The sequence below is a fragment of the Sebastes umbrosus genome, chromosome 14 (assembly GCF_015220745.1).
Source record: "Sebastes umbrosus isolate fSebUmb1 chromosome 14, fSebUmb1.pri, whole genome shotgun sequence".
In the NCBI taxonomy this organism is placed as follows: Eukaryota; Metazoa; Chordata; class Actinopteri; order Perciformes; family Sebastidae; genus Sebastes; species Sebastes umbrosus.
This window is the reverse complement of record NC_051282.1, coordinates 6,395,746-6,412,629: the sequence shown is the minus strand read 5'-3', so window position 1 is coordinate 6,412,629 and position 16,884 is coordinate 6,395,746. Positions and strand designations below refer to the sequence as shown.

General features: G+C 40.0%; 2 protein-coding genes across 3 annotated transcripts in view; one reads left to right on the top strand and one right to left on the bottom strand.

Annotated features, from left to right (window-relative positions):
- The window catches only part of dnase1 (deoxyribonuclease I), a 33,841-nt gene extending 33,167 nt beyond the window's left edge, over positions 1–674 (bottom strand). The window contains exon 1 of the mRNA XM_037791890.1: positions 552–674. The gene's annotated coding sequence lies outside the window, so the exon portion shown is untranslated. The remainder of the gene's footprint in view (positions 1–551) is intronic.
- nat15 (N-acetyltransferase 15 (GCN5-related, putative)) overlaps positions 1–16,469 on the top strand; it is a 33,487-nt gene extending 17,018 nt beyond the window's left edge. Inside the window, exons 1-7 of one of the 2 annotated variants that reach the window (XM_037791892.1) lie at positions 7,018–7,251; positions 8,458–8,573; positions 10,611–10,740; positions 12,429–12,525; positions 13,740–13,974; positions 15,176–15,342; positions 15,456–16,469. In XM_037791892.1, the coding sequence (XP_037647820.1) occupies positions 8,464–8,573; positions 10,611–10,740; positions 12,429–12,525; positions 13,740–13,974; positions 15,176–15,332 (729 nt within the window). In that variant the 5' untranslated portion in view covers positions 7,018–7,251; positions 8,458–8,463 and the 3' untranslated portion in view covers positions 15,333–15,342; positions 15,456–16,469. Of the gene's footprint in view, positions 1–7,017; positions 7,252–8,457; positions 8,574–10,610; positions 10,741–12,428; positions 12,526–13,739; positions 13,975–15,175; positions 15,343–15,455 lie in introns of those variants that run through there. The other variant, XM_037791893.1, reaches the window with a different exon arrangement.
- Positions 16,470–16,884: the final 415 nt, after the last annotated feature.

The window sequence follows — 16,884 nt, the reverse complement described above, 5'->3', positions numbered from 1 at the left end:
TTTACAACGTGGGAAGTCGTGTACACGATATGCTCGGCGTTCAAGTGGTTAAGTCGTGAAGAACGCCGCCGCTAAGCAACGGCAACGTTAACGTTAATGTCGGCGTCTAGAAGCCACAGAGTCTAACAATTTAGCAAGCTATCAAGCGGGTAACATAATGCAGGAAATGCAAATGAATATCAACATTTTCCTCAGACATATTATGAAATTACCAAGAAAAACAATGTACAACTAAAATTACAATATATTAACTTATTATACACTGAAAAAGGAACTTCCATGACCTCCGCCATTTCTGACAATGTCAACAAACACGTCACAAGTCATGAACTTTCAGAAACTTTCCACTTACGAGGTCGTGAACACGACACAAGTGGGGCGTTCATATGGACTCGTAAACACGGTAAACACGACCCCCATTTGAAGGCGCCATTATATTGTTTGCCATTCTTTATGCAACAATATTTACATTAAAATATTCGTTGACATATCTCATATAAAAATGATTTATTCACCATATATTTAACAGAAATATTTTGGTTTTCCTTTACCTCTTTTGGAGGAGAAAGATGTTCGATGGAGCCGCTGAAGCTGTCTTCTTCTTCTTCTGCGTTAGGAGGTGAGTTGTTGCTGCGTTAGGAGGCGAGTTGTTGCTGCGTTAGGAGGCGAGTTGTTTCTGCAGTGAATGCAGTCAGAAGGAAGGAACATTTTTATAGAGGAGTGTGAGATCGTTGCTTCGAAGTGGCACCGTGACCTTATTTGGACACTAAGAGTTCTTCTTCCTTGTTTTCTCAGTAATGAGGAAGTTTTATAAAGATTAGTGTTATCAGTAAAATAGGAATTAACAAGTGTGGTGGCAGTTTCTGTTAAAACAAGACACAAACCAACGTAACAACTTGTCTTTCAGTGAATTTAATAAAAAGGCATACATTAATAACTAAAACATCTGCAGATGGACTGCAGATGGACTCACGAGCACAGCCACCTGTTGTGGACTGTGGCAAGTGAGCCCCGAATACAAAGAGTAGTCAGTATTTCTACATTTAAAGCATAACATGAAGATAAGTGCAAAGAAGAAAAGAAGAGAAGGATAGAAAGTGTATCAATGCGTCAGCACACAGCAGACAACAGAGCATCACAAGACATAACAAGTATTTCAGCAATCTGTTGTTTGCAGTTACAGAGAACTAAAATGTCAGGTCACTGTCCTATGGTGACGAAGTTGAACATGTGAGGCCCTGATATTATTTAAAGGTACAGTGTTAAACTGCAGATATGAAAATTGCCATTACATTCCTCCCTTTGAGCATTCTATGCTCACTTTAATAATTAATATATCTGATTACTACTAGCACCGTTGTAATACACAAAATCAAAGTGTGAAGATACTATGTGATTTTGATTTAAGTATATGAGAAAGAAGGAATTAAACTCAGACAATATCATCTTAAAATGGTGGCGTCCACCCTGGAGGTGGAAAAAGGTCAGGAATGCCTTTCTCCAGCTGTGGTGTATGTACATATTGTCCAACAGTAGATTTGATCAAAGAGGCAATCATAGCTTTAGCACAAGGAAAATGCATAATCAATTTAACAAGTCTGATGTACTCTGTAACACATATAAGATAATAAAAAATAATAACTAATATAATATAGGCATAGGAATGAAAATAAAAATGAAAAATAAAAAAGATAAAAAGATGGCCATGTGTTTTCTCCAGGTTTGGTCAGTTTGTCAGAGAAGTTGTGCAACAGGTCTCTGTCGTCCCCCATGCTCCTGCATTAGTATTATGTCATGTACCCACCCCGGTCGTCAAAAGTCTGTGTCAATGGTCTGGTGCAGTCTGTTAGGTCCAATGTTGGAGGAGATTTAGAGCTAGTTTCAAATCAACAAAAGCTTTTTCTGCTTCAGGTGTCCAGACAATCTTATATTATTGTGTAAGGGCAAAATTTGTCAGTTTCCCACAGCAGAGAATCAGAGACCCTGTGAAAATCAACTTTGGGGTCCGCTGTTTACTCCCAACCTGTAGCATCATTACACCTTTTAGTCTAAGGTCCCAAATCTTGCCACCTTTCATCCTTCGATTTGACCAATGAGACGTTGGGATCAGAGTGTGGTATCTGAAATAGAGACTGAAAAAGTGTGTCAGGCAGAGTCACAGAAGCAGCCAGTCAAGCTTGAGTTTGTCCTTATCAAGGCCCTCTCTGTACCATTTGTTTTCAAACTCACTGTCTACTCCAAAAAGAGATAAGCGAGTTTGAAACAGAAACTGCCACCACACAAGTCACAGTGAAGCTGCAGAAAACATTTGTTAATAAATAACTAAATTACAAAACAGTTGGTTCCATGTGATTGAGCCACACTTGTCACGCATCAGCCACAAAGAGCAGAATGTTTTCTACACTCTAAATGTTTCATTGATTCTTTAATTATATTCTGTCTGAGAACACACAAGTGATCCGTTTCATTCTGAAAAGTCAGCTTTTTAAAGACCAACATGGCTCACTTCAAAATTTTGTTTCAAAACAAAACTCCTCATTATACCTCTAGTACCCAAAAGTTGGGTTGCGTCCAAAATTCTACACTACTATGCTATTCAGTATGTTAAAACAGTAAGTGAGATATTTTAGTACGTCCGAAACCTTAGTATGAAACCAATTTACATACTATTTCCGGTGAAATATTACAGTATGCAACGCTGGACACTACGGCGGCATAAATATCCCACAATGCAATGCGGTAGTGACGACAACGTGCAGAACAGACGTTGACAGACAGCTCTGTGACATCAATTATGCCTCAATTTAACTTTGAGTATAAGATTTCCCTTTGCTAGGCGTAATATATATTTTAGATTAATTCAGACATGAGATTGGTACGGGTTACCATGGTTACACTTCTCTAATCGGCGAGGAGGCTCTCAGGAAGTGACGACGTAAATAAAAAAAAAAAACCAAGATGGCGACGGCCAAAAACCAAGATGGAGACAGCCAAAATACCAAGATGGAGACGGCCAAAAACCAAGATGGAGACGGACAAAAACCAAGATGGAGACGGTCAAAAACCAAGATGGAGACGGCCAAAAACCAAGATAGAGACGGCCAAAATACCAAGATGGAGATGGCCAAAAACCAAGATGGACACGGTCAAAAACCAAGATGGTGACAACCAAAATACCAAGATGGAGACAGTCAAAAACCAAGATGGTGACAACCAAAATACCAAGATGGAGACGGTCAAAAACCAAGATGGAGACGGTCAAAAACCAAGATGGTGACAACCAAAATACCAAGATGGAGAAGGCCGAAAACAAAGATGGAGACGACGAAAAACCAAGATGGAGAAGGCCAAAAACCAAGATGGAGATGGCGGCCAACGTCTCTGTAACGTCATTAATGCTTTGATTTAACTGTAAATCAGATTTCACTTTGCTAGGCGCAATATATATTTTAAAGGTCCCATATCGTGCTCATTTTTAGGTTCATACTTGTATTTTGTGTTTCTACTAGAACATGTTTACATGCTGTAATGTTAAAAAAAACTACTTTATTTTCGTCATACTGTCTGCCTGAATATGCCTGAATTCATCCTCTGTCTGAAACACTCCGTTTTAGCGCATTTCAACGGAATTGCAACAGAATTGCATTGCTAGGCAACAGCTAGGGTCCATGTTTACTTCCTGTCAGCTGATGTTATTTACATACACTGGCTGTATTCGAAACCTCATACTATACTGGTAGTACGTACTGATTTGGCCAAAATGCAGTATGTAGTATGCGAACAAAAGCTAAAGCTACGGTATGCCAAAAATACCCGGATGTCGTAGGCTACTGATTTTGAAAAAAATCTCCAGTATGCATCGGACCAGTCTACCTCGCTGTTGTTTTTAATGTTCTTTTACATTTTGTTCTATTTCTCCATGTTTCACCGCTTCTTATAATCCCTGTTCTTATTGCATTCTCTGTGTATGATGTTCTTTTAAGTCTTATTTTGTGAAGCACCTTGTAACTCTGGTTTTGAAAGGTGCTATAGAAATAAAGTTTATTATTATTATCATACCCCTTATTTGAACGCTTCATTCAAAAAGTAAGAAAGAAGGAAGATTAGAGAAAGGGGAGTTATCTCAGTGTGAGTTAAATTAAAAAGAGGATTAAATAATCCATCATTACCTTATTGAGAAACAGAGACTGTCGTGAGTAAAAACTTGAATTGAAGAAGACATTAAGGCATTAGGACATCATCAGATTTCATCACTTTACAGGAGCTGGTGCATTTCTTTGTGTTATGTTTTTGAATGTTAGTCAGACAAACAAGTAATATGATGACGACATCTTTCACCGCAAACCTTCCCCCTGTGACTTGGCACAAAAGGAGAAGGCAGAATGAGGGCAGAATGAAACCAGAATTTGTGCAACAGTCCCGATCAAGAAATAAAGACAAGATGACTTCTGCTGGACGGATGACGAGTAGATTCACCTAAAAAAAAAACAACCAAACCCAGAAATCTTCCTGTTTTCATCTCCTCTCCATATGTTTATGAGAAACTTCAATAAATAAAAGAAAAGAAAAACATGTTATATTTGTTGCTGCAAATCGATCGGACCATCTGTCACTCAGTACATTAATACTATTTGGTGATATACACAATGTAGTAGTGTTGGAGCATTTGCTAATGTAACTGAAAGTGTAGGGCAGTGAAAGTAGAGACGCTTCATTCTGCAAAATGAGTACTAAATGAGGACCTTTACTTGCAATAGAGTGTTTTACATTGTAGTATTACTGCTTTTACTCAGTGGTGTAATAAGTACATTTACTGTAGTACTCTACTGAAGTGCAATTATTTTATTCATTTACATTTTATTTTACTTTATACTTTTGAAAGCAAATGTTGTACTTCTTACTCCACTACATTTATTTGACAGCTTTAGTAACTAGTTGCTTTGCACATTCAGATCATTACTAGAAAATAATAATAAAAAAAAATACATTATGATGTATTATTACACGGCTGTGTTGAATACTCGATTCTTATTGGTTAATCACGGCGTTCTATGGTCTGTCATTTCTTTATAGCAGACCGTTGCTATGTATAGCAGACCGTTGCTATGTATAGCAGACCGTTGCTGCGTATAGCAGACCGTTGCTGCGTACAGCAGACCGTTGCTATGTATAGCAGACTGTTGCTATGTAGATAATAACCCTGCTAAAGATAATATTAGCAAGTTCTTCGCAACGGTTAACAATAGATGCACTCTTTGCAATTGTGAAGGGGAAACTATTGAACACGTGTTTGTGGATTGTTTTCATGCTGCTTCTTTTTGGTTTAATTTATTTCTGAAAACATTTTGAAGAAGATATCATACTAACAAAGGTTACTGACTTTTAACAATTCCAGTTTCTGTTGGCAGATGAGATTTACATAATTAATTTGATCATTATCTTAACAAAATATTATATACATAAAATGATATGGCTTAAAAAAATACTCTCCTTTTTTATTTTTAAAGATACTGATTTTAATTGAAAACTTAAAAGTCTAAAAATTAAATTGAATTGACAAAAACTATTAAATTGTTTAGACATTTCAAATTGATCCCAATTGTTTAACAGACCCTGATTGTTTTTATTATTATTATTATTATTATTATTATTATTATTATATTCATCTTTATATATAATTTACTTTATTTTTATACTGTAAAATATATTTTCAGAACTGTAATGAAAAATCTAAACATGTTTATGAATCTATTATAATATAACCTTTTAAAATGAATTATTAAAAACATTTATTTTCTCTAACAGACGGTATATTTACTAAATAAATAATCCCATAATGAATGTTATCTGAGATGGATCAGTGCTGGTTCAGTTTTTATCATTATCATTATTATTATTATTATTATTATTATTATTATATTTTACAGTTTAAAATAACATAAAATAAATGATATACAAAGATGAATACAAATATAATTAAAGCTGCGAGCAGCGATGAACAGGCCCTCGCCCCTCCTGGTGCATCGGGGGTATTGGCGGGACGCCGACTGACGCGGCCGGGCACGGTGAAACCGAAACTCTGACGAGCGCCATGACGCCTGCCACCAAACTCTACGACAAACGGTTCACAAGTTATGAAAGGGGGCGTGGCTAATGTGTAGGGGGCGGGGATAACCTTAACCAATGAAACAGGAACTCTCTGCTGAGTGATATGACACCTCCCACAAGACTCTACGACAAACGGTTCATGAGTTATGAAAGGGGGCGTGGCTAACGTCTTGGGACGGGGCTAAGAGTGTATTTTTGCATGTACATGTCATCAGGACTGGACCTTCATCATGCCTGAGAAATGTGGGGCAGATCGGACTGTGTACAGTTGAGTTACAACAACTTCCTGTTTCATGGCGAATGACTCAAAATGGCCGCCACGCCACGGTCAGCTCGTTCAGTGAAAACTCTCCATTTTGATAACTTTTCATCCTCAAGGTCTTAAGATGGTCCTGACCAAATTTCAAATCGATCTGATTAAATCTGTAGGAGTTCGTTAAAGTACACGACATATAAAACGCCAAAAATGGGCGAAAAATCGCATATTAAATTCAAGATGGCTGACTTCCTGTTGAGTTTTGGGCATACCTCCCAGAGGCTTTTTCGTGCGTCTCCACATGTTACATCTATCTGCCAAATTTCAGACATGTAGGTGAAACTGGAGCGCGGGGCTCAACTTTTTCAACTCTCTAGGGGGCGCTAGCGAGCCATTTTGCAACAGTCAAGCCCGAGACCCTTAAAATATCAAATTTTTCACCGCGTCTGATAAGTGTGCCAAGTTTAACAACTTTTGGGGCATGCTAAGGTCGTTGAAAAGGCGATTCATTTCGGAGAAGAAGAAGAAAGAGCATAATAATAAACACTACAGTTTCAATAGGGCCTTCGCTGGTCCGACGTCGTCGGTGCTCGTGCCCTAATAATATAAAGTAATATAACATATACCAGGAAACGCGTCAGAGTGACGTCACTAGCGGAGCGGCCACAAACAGGAAGTAAACATCCAGCTGTTATCTAAGCAGGCAGAGCTCCGGCTAGCTAGCTCAGCAGCCTGTGTTGCATCGGCTCAGTAATGACACGGCTTTGAGAGTCGGGAATAAACTGGCGTGTTGTCATGCTGTGTCCGGAGTAGCAGCTGTATCGATAGATACCCAGAGGAATATATAATTGTCCTCGACTTTCCTCCGGTCCCAGTGTTGAAACAAGGTACGTTAGCTTAGCAACAGCTAGCCAGCTAGCGGCGCTAGCTGAGGTTAGCTTAGCTGATGATTAGCAGGCAGGTGCTGTACCTGTAAGAGCCTGCTATACCAGGGCACTGCGTGTTCCTCTGTTGTATTGTGACTGTGTGTGTAATGTGTATAAGGTGTAAGCAGTGGCAGGGTCACCAGCCACTGAGAATACAAGCAGACCTGTCTGTTACATGACTTGGATGGATCATTTAGTGGCTCATGTTGTTTTTGTGTAAAATGGGTAATGTAGTCAGAAATAATGAAATGAAGCTTGTTGTTGTGGATTGTCAGTTCGTAAAGCAAGACAGCCTTATTGTAACATATTTAACTAAAATAAAATAATCTCTGTGTTTGAGTCTGGATCACAAAAGATGGACACATCTCTACAGACCTATATCTGTTCTCAGTATGCTTTCTGTAGGTTTTAACCCTCTGAGACCGACAATAGACCCTTTTTTGTCTCATATACATAGGAAAGCCATCCATCCTCTGAATGCTCTAGGTCTCTAGTTTGTGGCTGTAAAGTTTCATGAGGCTGTGATTATCCTAGAGGTCACCACAGGTCATTTTATACAGTGAGGTCAACTTTCAAAAAATGGTCTCACTACATAGAAGTGACAACTATGGGGACTAACATCATCACACATGAAAACAAATGGGCTCATTGGATCTACAAGAGTCTCAGCTTTACGGTGATACCCAATTTATGTAATTCAGGACTGTTTAGGGACCGCAGTATGCAGAAATATTCAAACACACCATTTTAGAATAGGCAAAAATAACACATTTGGAGATGGAGACAGACAGACAGAAGAACATGTCAGCCTGCTGTGCTGTGCCGCGCCAGGCCCCTTTGAATGCCTATGAATATTTCCCACCGAAGCTTCGGGACAGCACTAGTTTTTGCCCTAATCTGCATATGATTATCATAAAGTGGGCATGGGACACTGACCCGCAATGATTTAAAAGAGTGTAAGTGTAAGAAGTTACAAACAGTACCTTTAATTCTTGAAGGAAACTTTTTTCTCTCATGCCTCCACGGTGAACATAGAATCAAAAAACAGAGAAATGTCTTGATGAATTGAAGTCAATGGGGTCGCGTTTAACAACAGCAAAACTATATCAAAACATCTGTTTACAAACTGTCACTTTACCTATCTGTGTTCTCTCTTGGTACCTGCAGGTGTGAATGAGTGACGTGGTGCCTCCCACAGCGCTCAGTGAAGTCCAGCTCCGCTTCCTCTGCCATGATGACATAGAGAATGTCAAGCTGCTCTGTGGTGATTGGTTCCCAATCGAGTAAGTATCACATTTATACTGTTAAACTGTGTTCAGACCAAGAGCAAAGAACATTTTCGTCGTGCTTTACTTGCACAAGTTGGACCACCGGTATCATTTGTGTTCATTCGCTTTACTCGCTTCAGACGCGGAGGAGCTTGTCTTCATAAATACCAACAACTTTTCTTTCCTCCATTTCCGCCATCATCCATGGAAGAAGTAAACCACTGTTGTTGCTTTGTACATGTTGTGGAAGTCCCAAATATGTCAGAACATGACAAACGCTGTTGTATCTGTGTTGTAAACAGATCAAAAGTGTGCCAAAATAACAACATAAGGATGCCAGATTGTAAAAAGTCTGAATTCATGCCTTGTCAAGTCTGTCCGCAAGACGACAAGTAAACAGCTTTTTAATTGCTTGTTTTCTGAATGGAGTTCAGATCGATCAGTGCCAGACTATGCAGACTATGCTCCATCAACACTCAACATAACGTCACCTAGGCTTAAATATGGCAGCGGCGTTGTTGTTTATACCATAGACAGTCTGTGGTGTATACACATACATTTATACACAGAGTTTGGTCCGGTCTCTGTACAAATATGATGTACTATCATAGATCTGGATGTCCACAGACGGCTACAATATTTTTTTCCTCCATTTGTGATTCAACTAACGTCAGGGCGTCAGGAGGAGAATCTCAACACTGATAGACTTTCGCGACACAGCGTCACGCGAACTTCTCGCTCAAGTTAAAATATTTCAACTCCCGCAAATACACAAATGACGCAAATTTTGCGTGTTTGCGTCACGTCATTTGTGTCACTTTTTTGTGATTTGTAATGGTTTGTAATTGCTGGACGAAAAGTTTGCTTCTTAAGTCAGAAATTAAGAAAACCAAGTTGAACAACTTTCACAATCAGATCATCAGATGTTTTTCAGACGATTTTCTACAAAAGATTAATAACATTTACTATATACTGTATATATACTGTATAGAGAGCCTTCTTTTCCTGACTTTAGAGACAAAATTAGGAACACAAACACATGCAAATTAAACAACATCTTCACTCTCTTAAATCATAATAGTATGTACACTACAAATGAAAATGGGACTCACTTTCCATTTCTCCCAATTCACAACCAGTTTTCCTGCCGAATGCTTTTGGATCTGCCATCCAAGAGGAAGAATTCTAGTTATTTCAGCTATGACAAGATATTATCAAACTTTAAAGGGACTATTTGTAACTTTTTAAGCGTATAAATGTAGCGGGTCGCCACACATGCGCGCTCGCATATGCGCGTTCGCGTGTGGCCGCTGCCTTTCCTCCTCTGCCTGCCTGCCTTCACTCAGACAGTGCGCGCGTTCTCAGCTCGCTCCACCTCTAAACGTGAACGCGCGCTCACTCCTCACTGCAGAAGAGTTAGTTTAGTTCTGAGAATATCTAGTGAATGCACAGAGGACGTTTGTGCAGAAATAACTGCTGCAGCTCCTCCAGATCAACAGAGGTTTCCCGTGTCTTGTGAAGTGACGGAGCTCCTCAGCTAGTAACGTTATCGTCTCGTTAGCGAAACGCTGTAGAGCCCCATTGCATCAGCCTGCGCTGAGGCAGTAAAAGCCAACACTAAGATCAGATCTAAATCATGTTCATGGAGAGACTTTCGTCTGGTCAGCTAACATTACTGCCAAGCAGCTGAAATATAGAGTGATATTGTGGTTTTAGCTGACGTGTGTCGCCTCACTGTTTTGAGCGATGCTCGTTCAGGTATATTTAGAGCGAGCAAGCGCGAGCTCGACGCTGACTTTCGTTGATTTCGCGGCCACAGGTATCTGTTAAGAAGCATTTCTGAAAGTTACAAATAGTCCCTTTAAGAGAAGCTTACTTTATCAGAGTTAGTTAACATTACAACATATTTTCCATAAGATGTATTTTGCATGCGGCTGCGTGCACTGGACCGTGAAGGTTTGGTACGAATACACAAACCGTTCCAGCCCTAATAAAGAATACCATTATTTTGCTAACTTTTTGAATGCTAACCCTTCTGACCTCTGACTGCAGGTACCCAGACTCATGGTATCTGGACATCACCTCCAACAAGAAGTTCTTTTCCCTTGCTGCCACCTTCAGAGGAGGCATTGTGGGAATGATTGTAGCCGAGATCAAAGGCCGGACCAAAGTACACAAAGAGGTACGATGTTCAGCGCTGTTACCCAGTCGCTCACACAAAACACAAGGCTCTTGAGGTTGGTCTCTGTAGAGATGATATCTCTAGCCGTGTTTCCATTCACATATTTTTATGCTCATTTTGAAGTATTGCATTAAAAGAGCTGTATGGAAACGGCAAATTTTGATAAAACTTCCACAATTGCGAAAAAAAGTTTTTATGCCCTTCTGAGCTGGTTTTTGCCTTCGTCGAAAAAGAGTGGATGCGCTAGATGGATTGTGGAAATGCCTTTGCTGAATAAATTCTGACATAGTGAACATTTAACTTACATGACTGATCAGCTGTTCACGCTGTTGGGGTCTTCTTGGATATTCTCATTCCTGTGCAAAAGATTGTCTTCGTCCTCAGACAGCTTGAAACATGGCCAATACTAGCTGACATGAAAGAACAACTAAAACTTGCCCAATTGAAACAAATTCCTGAAGAAGACCTCTCTCCATTTTTCTATTGTAGATCGACCAAGGCGACTTGTTTTGTTTCTGGTTCGCGACTACTTCTTCTACTAGCGTATTGGCTGGACAATGAAACTGTGAAAGTACCGTGTCCACTACACACAACACAAACCTATCCAGACAGTGAATGTCTAATGGAATAACGTTAACTACACAATACATAAACTAATTGGACCCCAAATGTGATGCAAATTAACTCGTTAATTCAGTTAGTTAAGTCACTCTTTCCGTGACCAACATATACAATATATATACATTAGCAAGTGCATATCAGTTACATCACCATCATCATCGTATCCCAGCTGCTGGGCAATCTTTGGTTGCTGAGGTAATGGTGTTTGTCGTTTGACATAATTGGGTGTTGAGAAGGGGACGGCTAATTTTTATTCCAAAACACCAATAGTCTGAAAAATGTCCCAATGGTTCGAAAAAAAGCCCATTTGTTCAACAGTCCGTCAAGGTCAGTCAAGGCCCCAAAAATACACGCTCTCCGTGCAACAAACAAAAGCCCACGGCTAATTATTATGCAGAATGACGGTGATCAGTTGGAACAAAGGATTTCATTGTTCAAACATATATTTCCGCAGGTGGATATCCGCTGAAGTCAAGGTCCGTCCGAATATGCCCCCCCCCCCCACAAAAATGTTCCTCAGTTTTTATAAATCTCCGTGCTTGGTGTGAAACGGCCTTTAAACCTCATGACTATCACATCTGCTCCTCTCACTTTAGGCCATAGTTTTTATCAGCTGCTCACTCAGTGGAGGGAGCGCCTGGTGTCAAAACTTAATTTCTCTTTGGAAAAAGTATTTGAATTTTGGAATCTGCCTTCCCAGTGAGTAATTTGCCTGGACAAGGATATCATCTGCTCCTCTCACTTTAGGCCATAGTTTTTAACAGCTGTTCATTATGTGGATGGAGCACCTGGTGTCAAAATGTCATTTCCCTTTGGAAGAGTATTTGCATTTTGGAATCTGCCTTCCCAGTAGGTAATTTGCCTGGGCAAAGATAAAGAGGAGGGAGCATACAGAGCATGTTCAGAGTGACACCAAATGACCAAACTGAAAGATCAATTTAAGTGATATTTTTAATTAAAATGCTGTATTTATTTCAAAATAATGTTCATAGAGAGTGCTGTGTCATAATCTGCAATTTTCTCTCTGTCTTTACCTGTGTGTTTCTATATGTGTGTGTGTGTGTTAGGATGGAGACATCCTGGCCTCCAGTTTCCCTGTGGACACACAGGTAGCCTACATCCTCAGCCTGGGAGTGGTCAAAGAGTTCAGGAAACATGGCATAGGTACCTGTCCCACTAGCTCTCACACACACACACACAAACGTGCGTAGTGTATGACTTACACTTTCTGAGGACATTTTCCTTGTCCATAAATCCGCGCAGAAGTTATAGTTAAAAGACGCTCCTTGCAACGTCATCACCTTTTTAAGTTTTCTTAAACGTAATCCACTGATAGTTGTCTGTACATCCACGGGTACATTGCAAACAGGAACTGCTAATAGCTAATTTGGTATACTTTTGGTAATGGAGCCCATTTGTCAAAATGTAAACAAATATACACTTAAAAAACAGGGTTCAAGTTGTAGATAGGGCTGTCAATCAATTAAAATATTTAATTGCGATAAATCGCATGATTGTCTGTAGTTAATCGTGACTAATTGCAAATTAATCACACAATTTGTATCTGTTCAAAATGTACCTTAAAGGGAGATTAGTCAAGTATTTAATACTCTTATCAACATGGGAGTGGTCAGCCATGCTTGTTTCATGTAAATGTATGTATATATTTATTATTGGAAATCAATCAACAACACAAAACGATGACAAATATTGTCCAGAAAACCTCATAAAAAGATATGCTCAAATCATAACAAACTCAAGCCCAACAGGCAACAACAGCTGTCAGTGTGCTGACTTGACTATGAGGTCAACGGACCCCTTTGAAAATGGCCATACCAGTTTTTCCTCACCAAAATCTGTAATAAGTTTGGAGCATTATTCAGTCTCCTTGGCGACAAGCTAGTATGACATTCACTGTAGCTTTAAGACTGATCCTTCCACAATAAACAGCGCAAGTTGCGTTAATGCGTTAAAGAAATTAACTTTGACAGCCCTAGTGTATTTGTAATCTCTTCTGTTGATGCGTGGACATTCATTTTGCTCTGTACCATTTGTGATGTGTGATTTTGTGTTTTATTGTATGACCTGTATGTCTTTTGTAAAAGAGATTTTATTTCAACTGTTTTTTATGTGGTTGAAGAGGACCTATTATGCTCATTTTCAGGTGCATACTTGTATTTTCGTTTCTACTAGGACATGTTTACATGCTTTAATGTAAAAAATGTTTTTTCTCATAACGGCTGTGCTGCAGCACCTCTTTTCAACCCTCTGTCTGAAACGCTCTGTGTCTCTAACACCTGCTTTTAGTAATGACCTGTAAATGGCAAACATGTATTTGATTCATTTTGATGGAGCTCTCTCTCCTTTCGACCTTTCAGGCTCCCTACTGCTGGACAGTTTGAAGGAGCACATCTCAACAACAGCCCAGGACCATTGTAAAGCAATCTACCTGCACGTCCTCACCACCAACAACACTGCCATCCACTTCTATGAGAACAGGGACTTCAGGCAGCACCACTACCTGCCCTACTACTACTCCATACGAGGCGTCCTCAAAGATGGATTCACATATGTGCTCTACATCAATGGGGGTCATCCACCCTGGACAATATTATATCCTTTTGTGGAAGCAGAAAGAGAAGACACTTATTTAGTGGACGGATTGTTTTTATTTCACTCTAAAGGCCTTTACACACCGGGGGCGTTTTTTGGTTTAATTCGCACATCAATATATTTTTTGGAACTACTTTTTTTGTCATGAATACTTTTGCACAGAACGTGAAGATTACGTGGCGAAAGAGCGTCGTACTTTTTTTTCTGAGCTTTTGCACTGCGAATAAAGGCATTAACCAATCAAGTTGTGCAAAACCGGTTGCGCTGCGTCTATATTTATAAGGATTATAAAAGTCTGAACCAAGACAGCAAACGTTATTACTCTTTTCAACCTTGACATAGGCAGTGCAGACCAGATCCACTCCTTCCGTTCTTACGTTTCACAATAAAAGCTCTCGACATATAATATTCACAGGCGAGTATTTCGTATTTCTGTGTCATTTATTCGTCACGCCTCCAGTGTGTAAAGGCCCAACCCGGTCTCACGGGAAGGCGCATCAATACCATGACATTACACGGACATTCTGCATGCCATGAGTACGCATTGTAGCCTTTTCACGTAATTTTCGCACGTCATTTTACGTACGCCACGCAAACGTCCGCAGTTGGGTTCAGGCAAGAAAACCACTGACTTTGGTTCAGGCAAGGGAAAACACTTAATTAGGGTAAGAGAAAATGTCAAGGTTAAGTTAAACACGTACGGAAACTACTGCAGAAAACACGTCACAAACGTCAACAAAAAACCCGACATTCGTCACGTGACAACCGTCACTAACGTAACTTACAAAACAAAACACCGGTCGGCAACGGTCTCGAACACGGGTCTCCTAAAAGTCCGGTGTTTGTTGGACCAGCCCACCATAAGTGGTCTTTCTCGCTTTTTATACTACGTCTCTGACTCTTACTGTAGCATTTATACGCAGTTACATTGTAGTCAGTACAGGATACATGGCGTACAAAAGAAACACGGAAATCAAGAAAGGCGTACTTATTGCACGCTAAACGCCTTGTGCATTATCGTGGCATTTATACACCTTTTTTGTGGGAATGGGCTGAAAGGCTCTTAACACCAGAACTTTACTTGCTCCAATGTAAAGAATTTACAGCATCCTGATTGGAGGATGCACTGATTTTTGTATGTTCATATCAAGTAGATAAACTAAACATAAATGTTCACATTGTCCTTAACTTCCTGTCCCACTGACTATATCCACCACATCGGTTCAACCCTGGCCAGCCTGAGCCCCTGCTCCATCCCTCAGAGGCTGTACCGGCAGGCCCAGTCCCTGCTGCGCTCCCTGCTGCCCTGGTCCAACATCGCCTCCAAGACCGGCATACAGTACAGCAGAACAATGTGACACCAACGTGGTGGGTGGGAGAGTTGTGGTGACGGGAGCATATTTTAGTTAACTCTATCTGTCTATTAATGGATATCTGATTTTCTCTTTGTCTCCTTTCTGGTTTTTTTTTTTTTTTTTCAGGAGTGCAACTGTTTCTCATCAGTCTTCCCCCTGTACACACCAAGATGTACACGCACACTCACATTCTCAATCCCGTACGGCGTTCCACACCCCGCGTTCGACACAGGTATCAGGTTCAACCTGCGTTTTGACCATTCGCGCACTAGAACGATATTCCCGTTTGTCACTGTTCACACAAAGATCCGGGTTTGCAGCCGTGGTTCTGCGCCCGCTGCTTAACAGGGTTGTCGCATTGCAACGTCATCACAACTGCAATGTTGGATTTTAACACCGACAGACTGTGTGATTTGCTAAAACCATAAGACTTCTTTTAATCGTTCAGTTACTGTACTGTCCCCGTATATACTACACTATCCCATAGTTACTACAGTAACCTGTGTTTACCCAGTCATACCAAAGCCGAGCAGTGTCTGACCTGCTTTCCACCCAGGCGGCAGAGCAAAGCGGAGGTTCAGATAAACCGTGGTGACCCGGGCACACAGACGGCAAACATGGATCGTAGTTTTGGTGTGGAAACGGTGTAACACACACGCACTGGGAACCCTACAGAGACTGCCTATCTTCCTGTCTCCTCTCATCCTGTCCACCACTGTCACAGAGACTATGTATACTGTTTGTATATTATATATACTAAGCTAATATATGAATTTCTCTCAATATGTATGTCTATTCTATGCTGTCGGTAGTTGAAAGATAACCCCATCCTGTCCCCTTTTCGAGTGTAGAATGAATCATGAGTCAATTCCACTTTGTAAAATAGAGACTCGAGGACAAGTTAAATTGAATTCTGTGAATCTAGTTTGTTAATAGGGTAGAATAAAGCTAATTATACACAGGAGACTTTGAGACACAATGTAGATGGGTGATATAATTAGTAGCAACTGGAGTTTTCAAAAAGGATTCATGATATTGTCGGAGTTGCTGTGTGCAATACTTTGTACTGGGAACTGTGACATCAGTACAGAAACCTTTACTGCAATTAAGGCTGTCAATCAATTAAAATATTTAATCGCATGATTGTCCATAGTTAATCGCGATTAATCACAATTTTTTTTTATCTGTTCATAATGTACCTTTTATAGGGAGATTTGTCAAGTATTTATCGCTTATCAACATGGGAGTGGGCAAATATGCTGCTTTAAGCAAATATAGGTATATATTTATTATTGGAAATCAATTAACAACACAAAACAATTACAAATATTGTCCAGAAACCCTCACAGGTACTGCATTTAGAATAAATAAATATGTTCAAATCATAACATGGCAAACTGCAGCCCAACAGGCAACAACAGCTGTCAGTGTGTCAGTGTGCTGACTTGACTTTGACTTGCCCCAAACTGCATGTGATTATCATAAAGTGGGCATGTCTGTAACGGGGAGACTCGTGGGTACCCAGAGAACCCATTTTCAGTCACATATCTGGAGG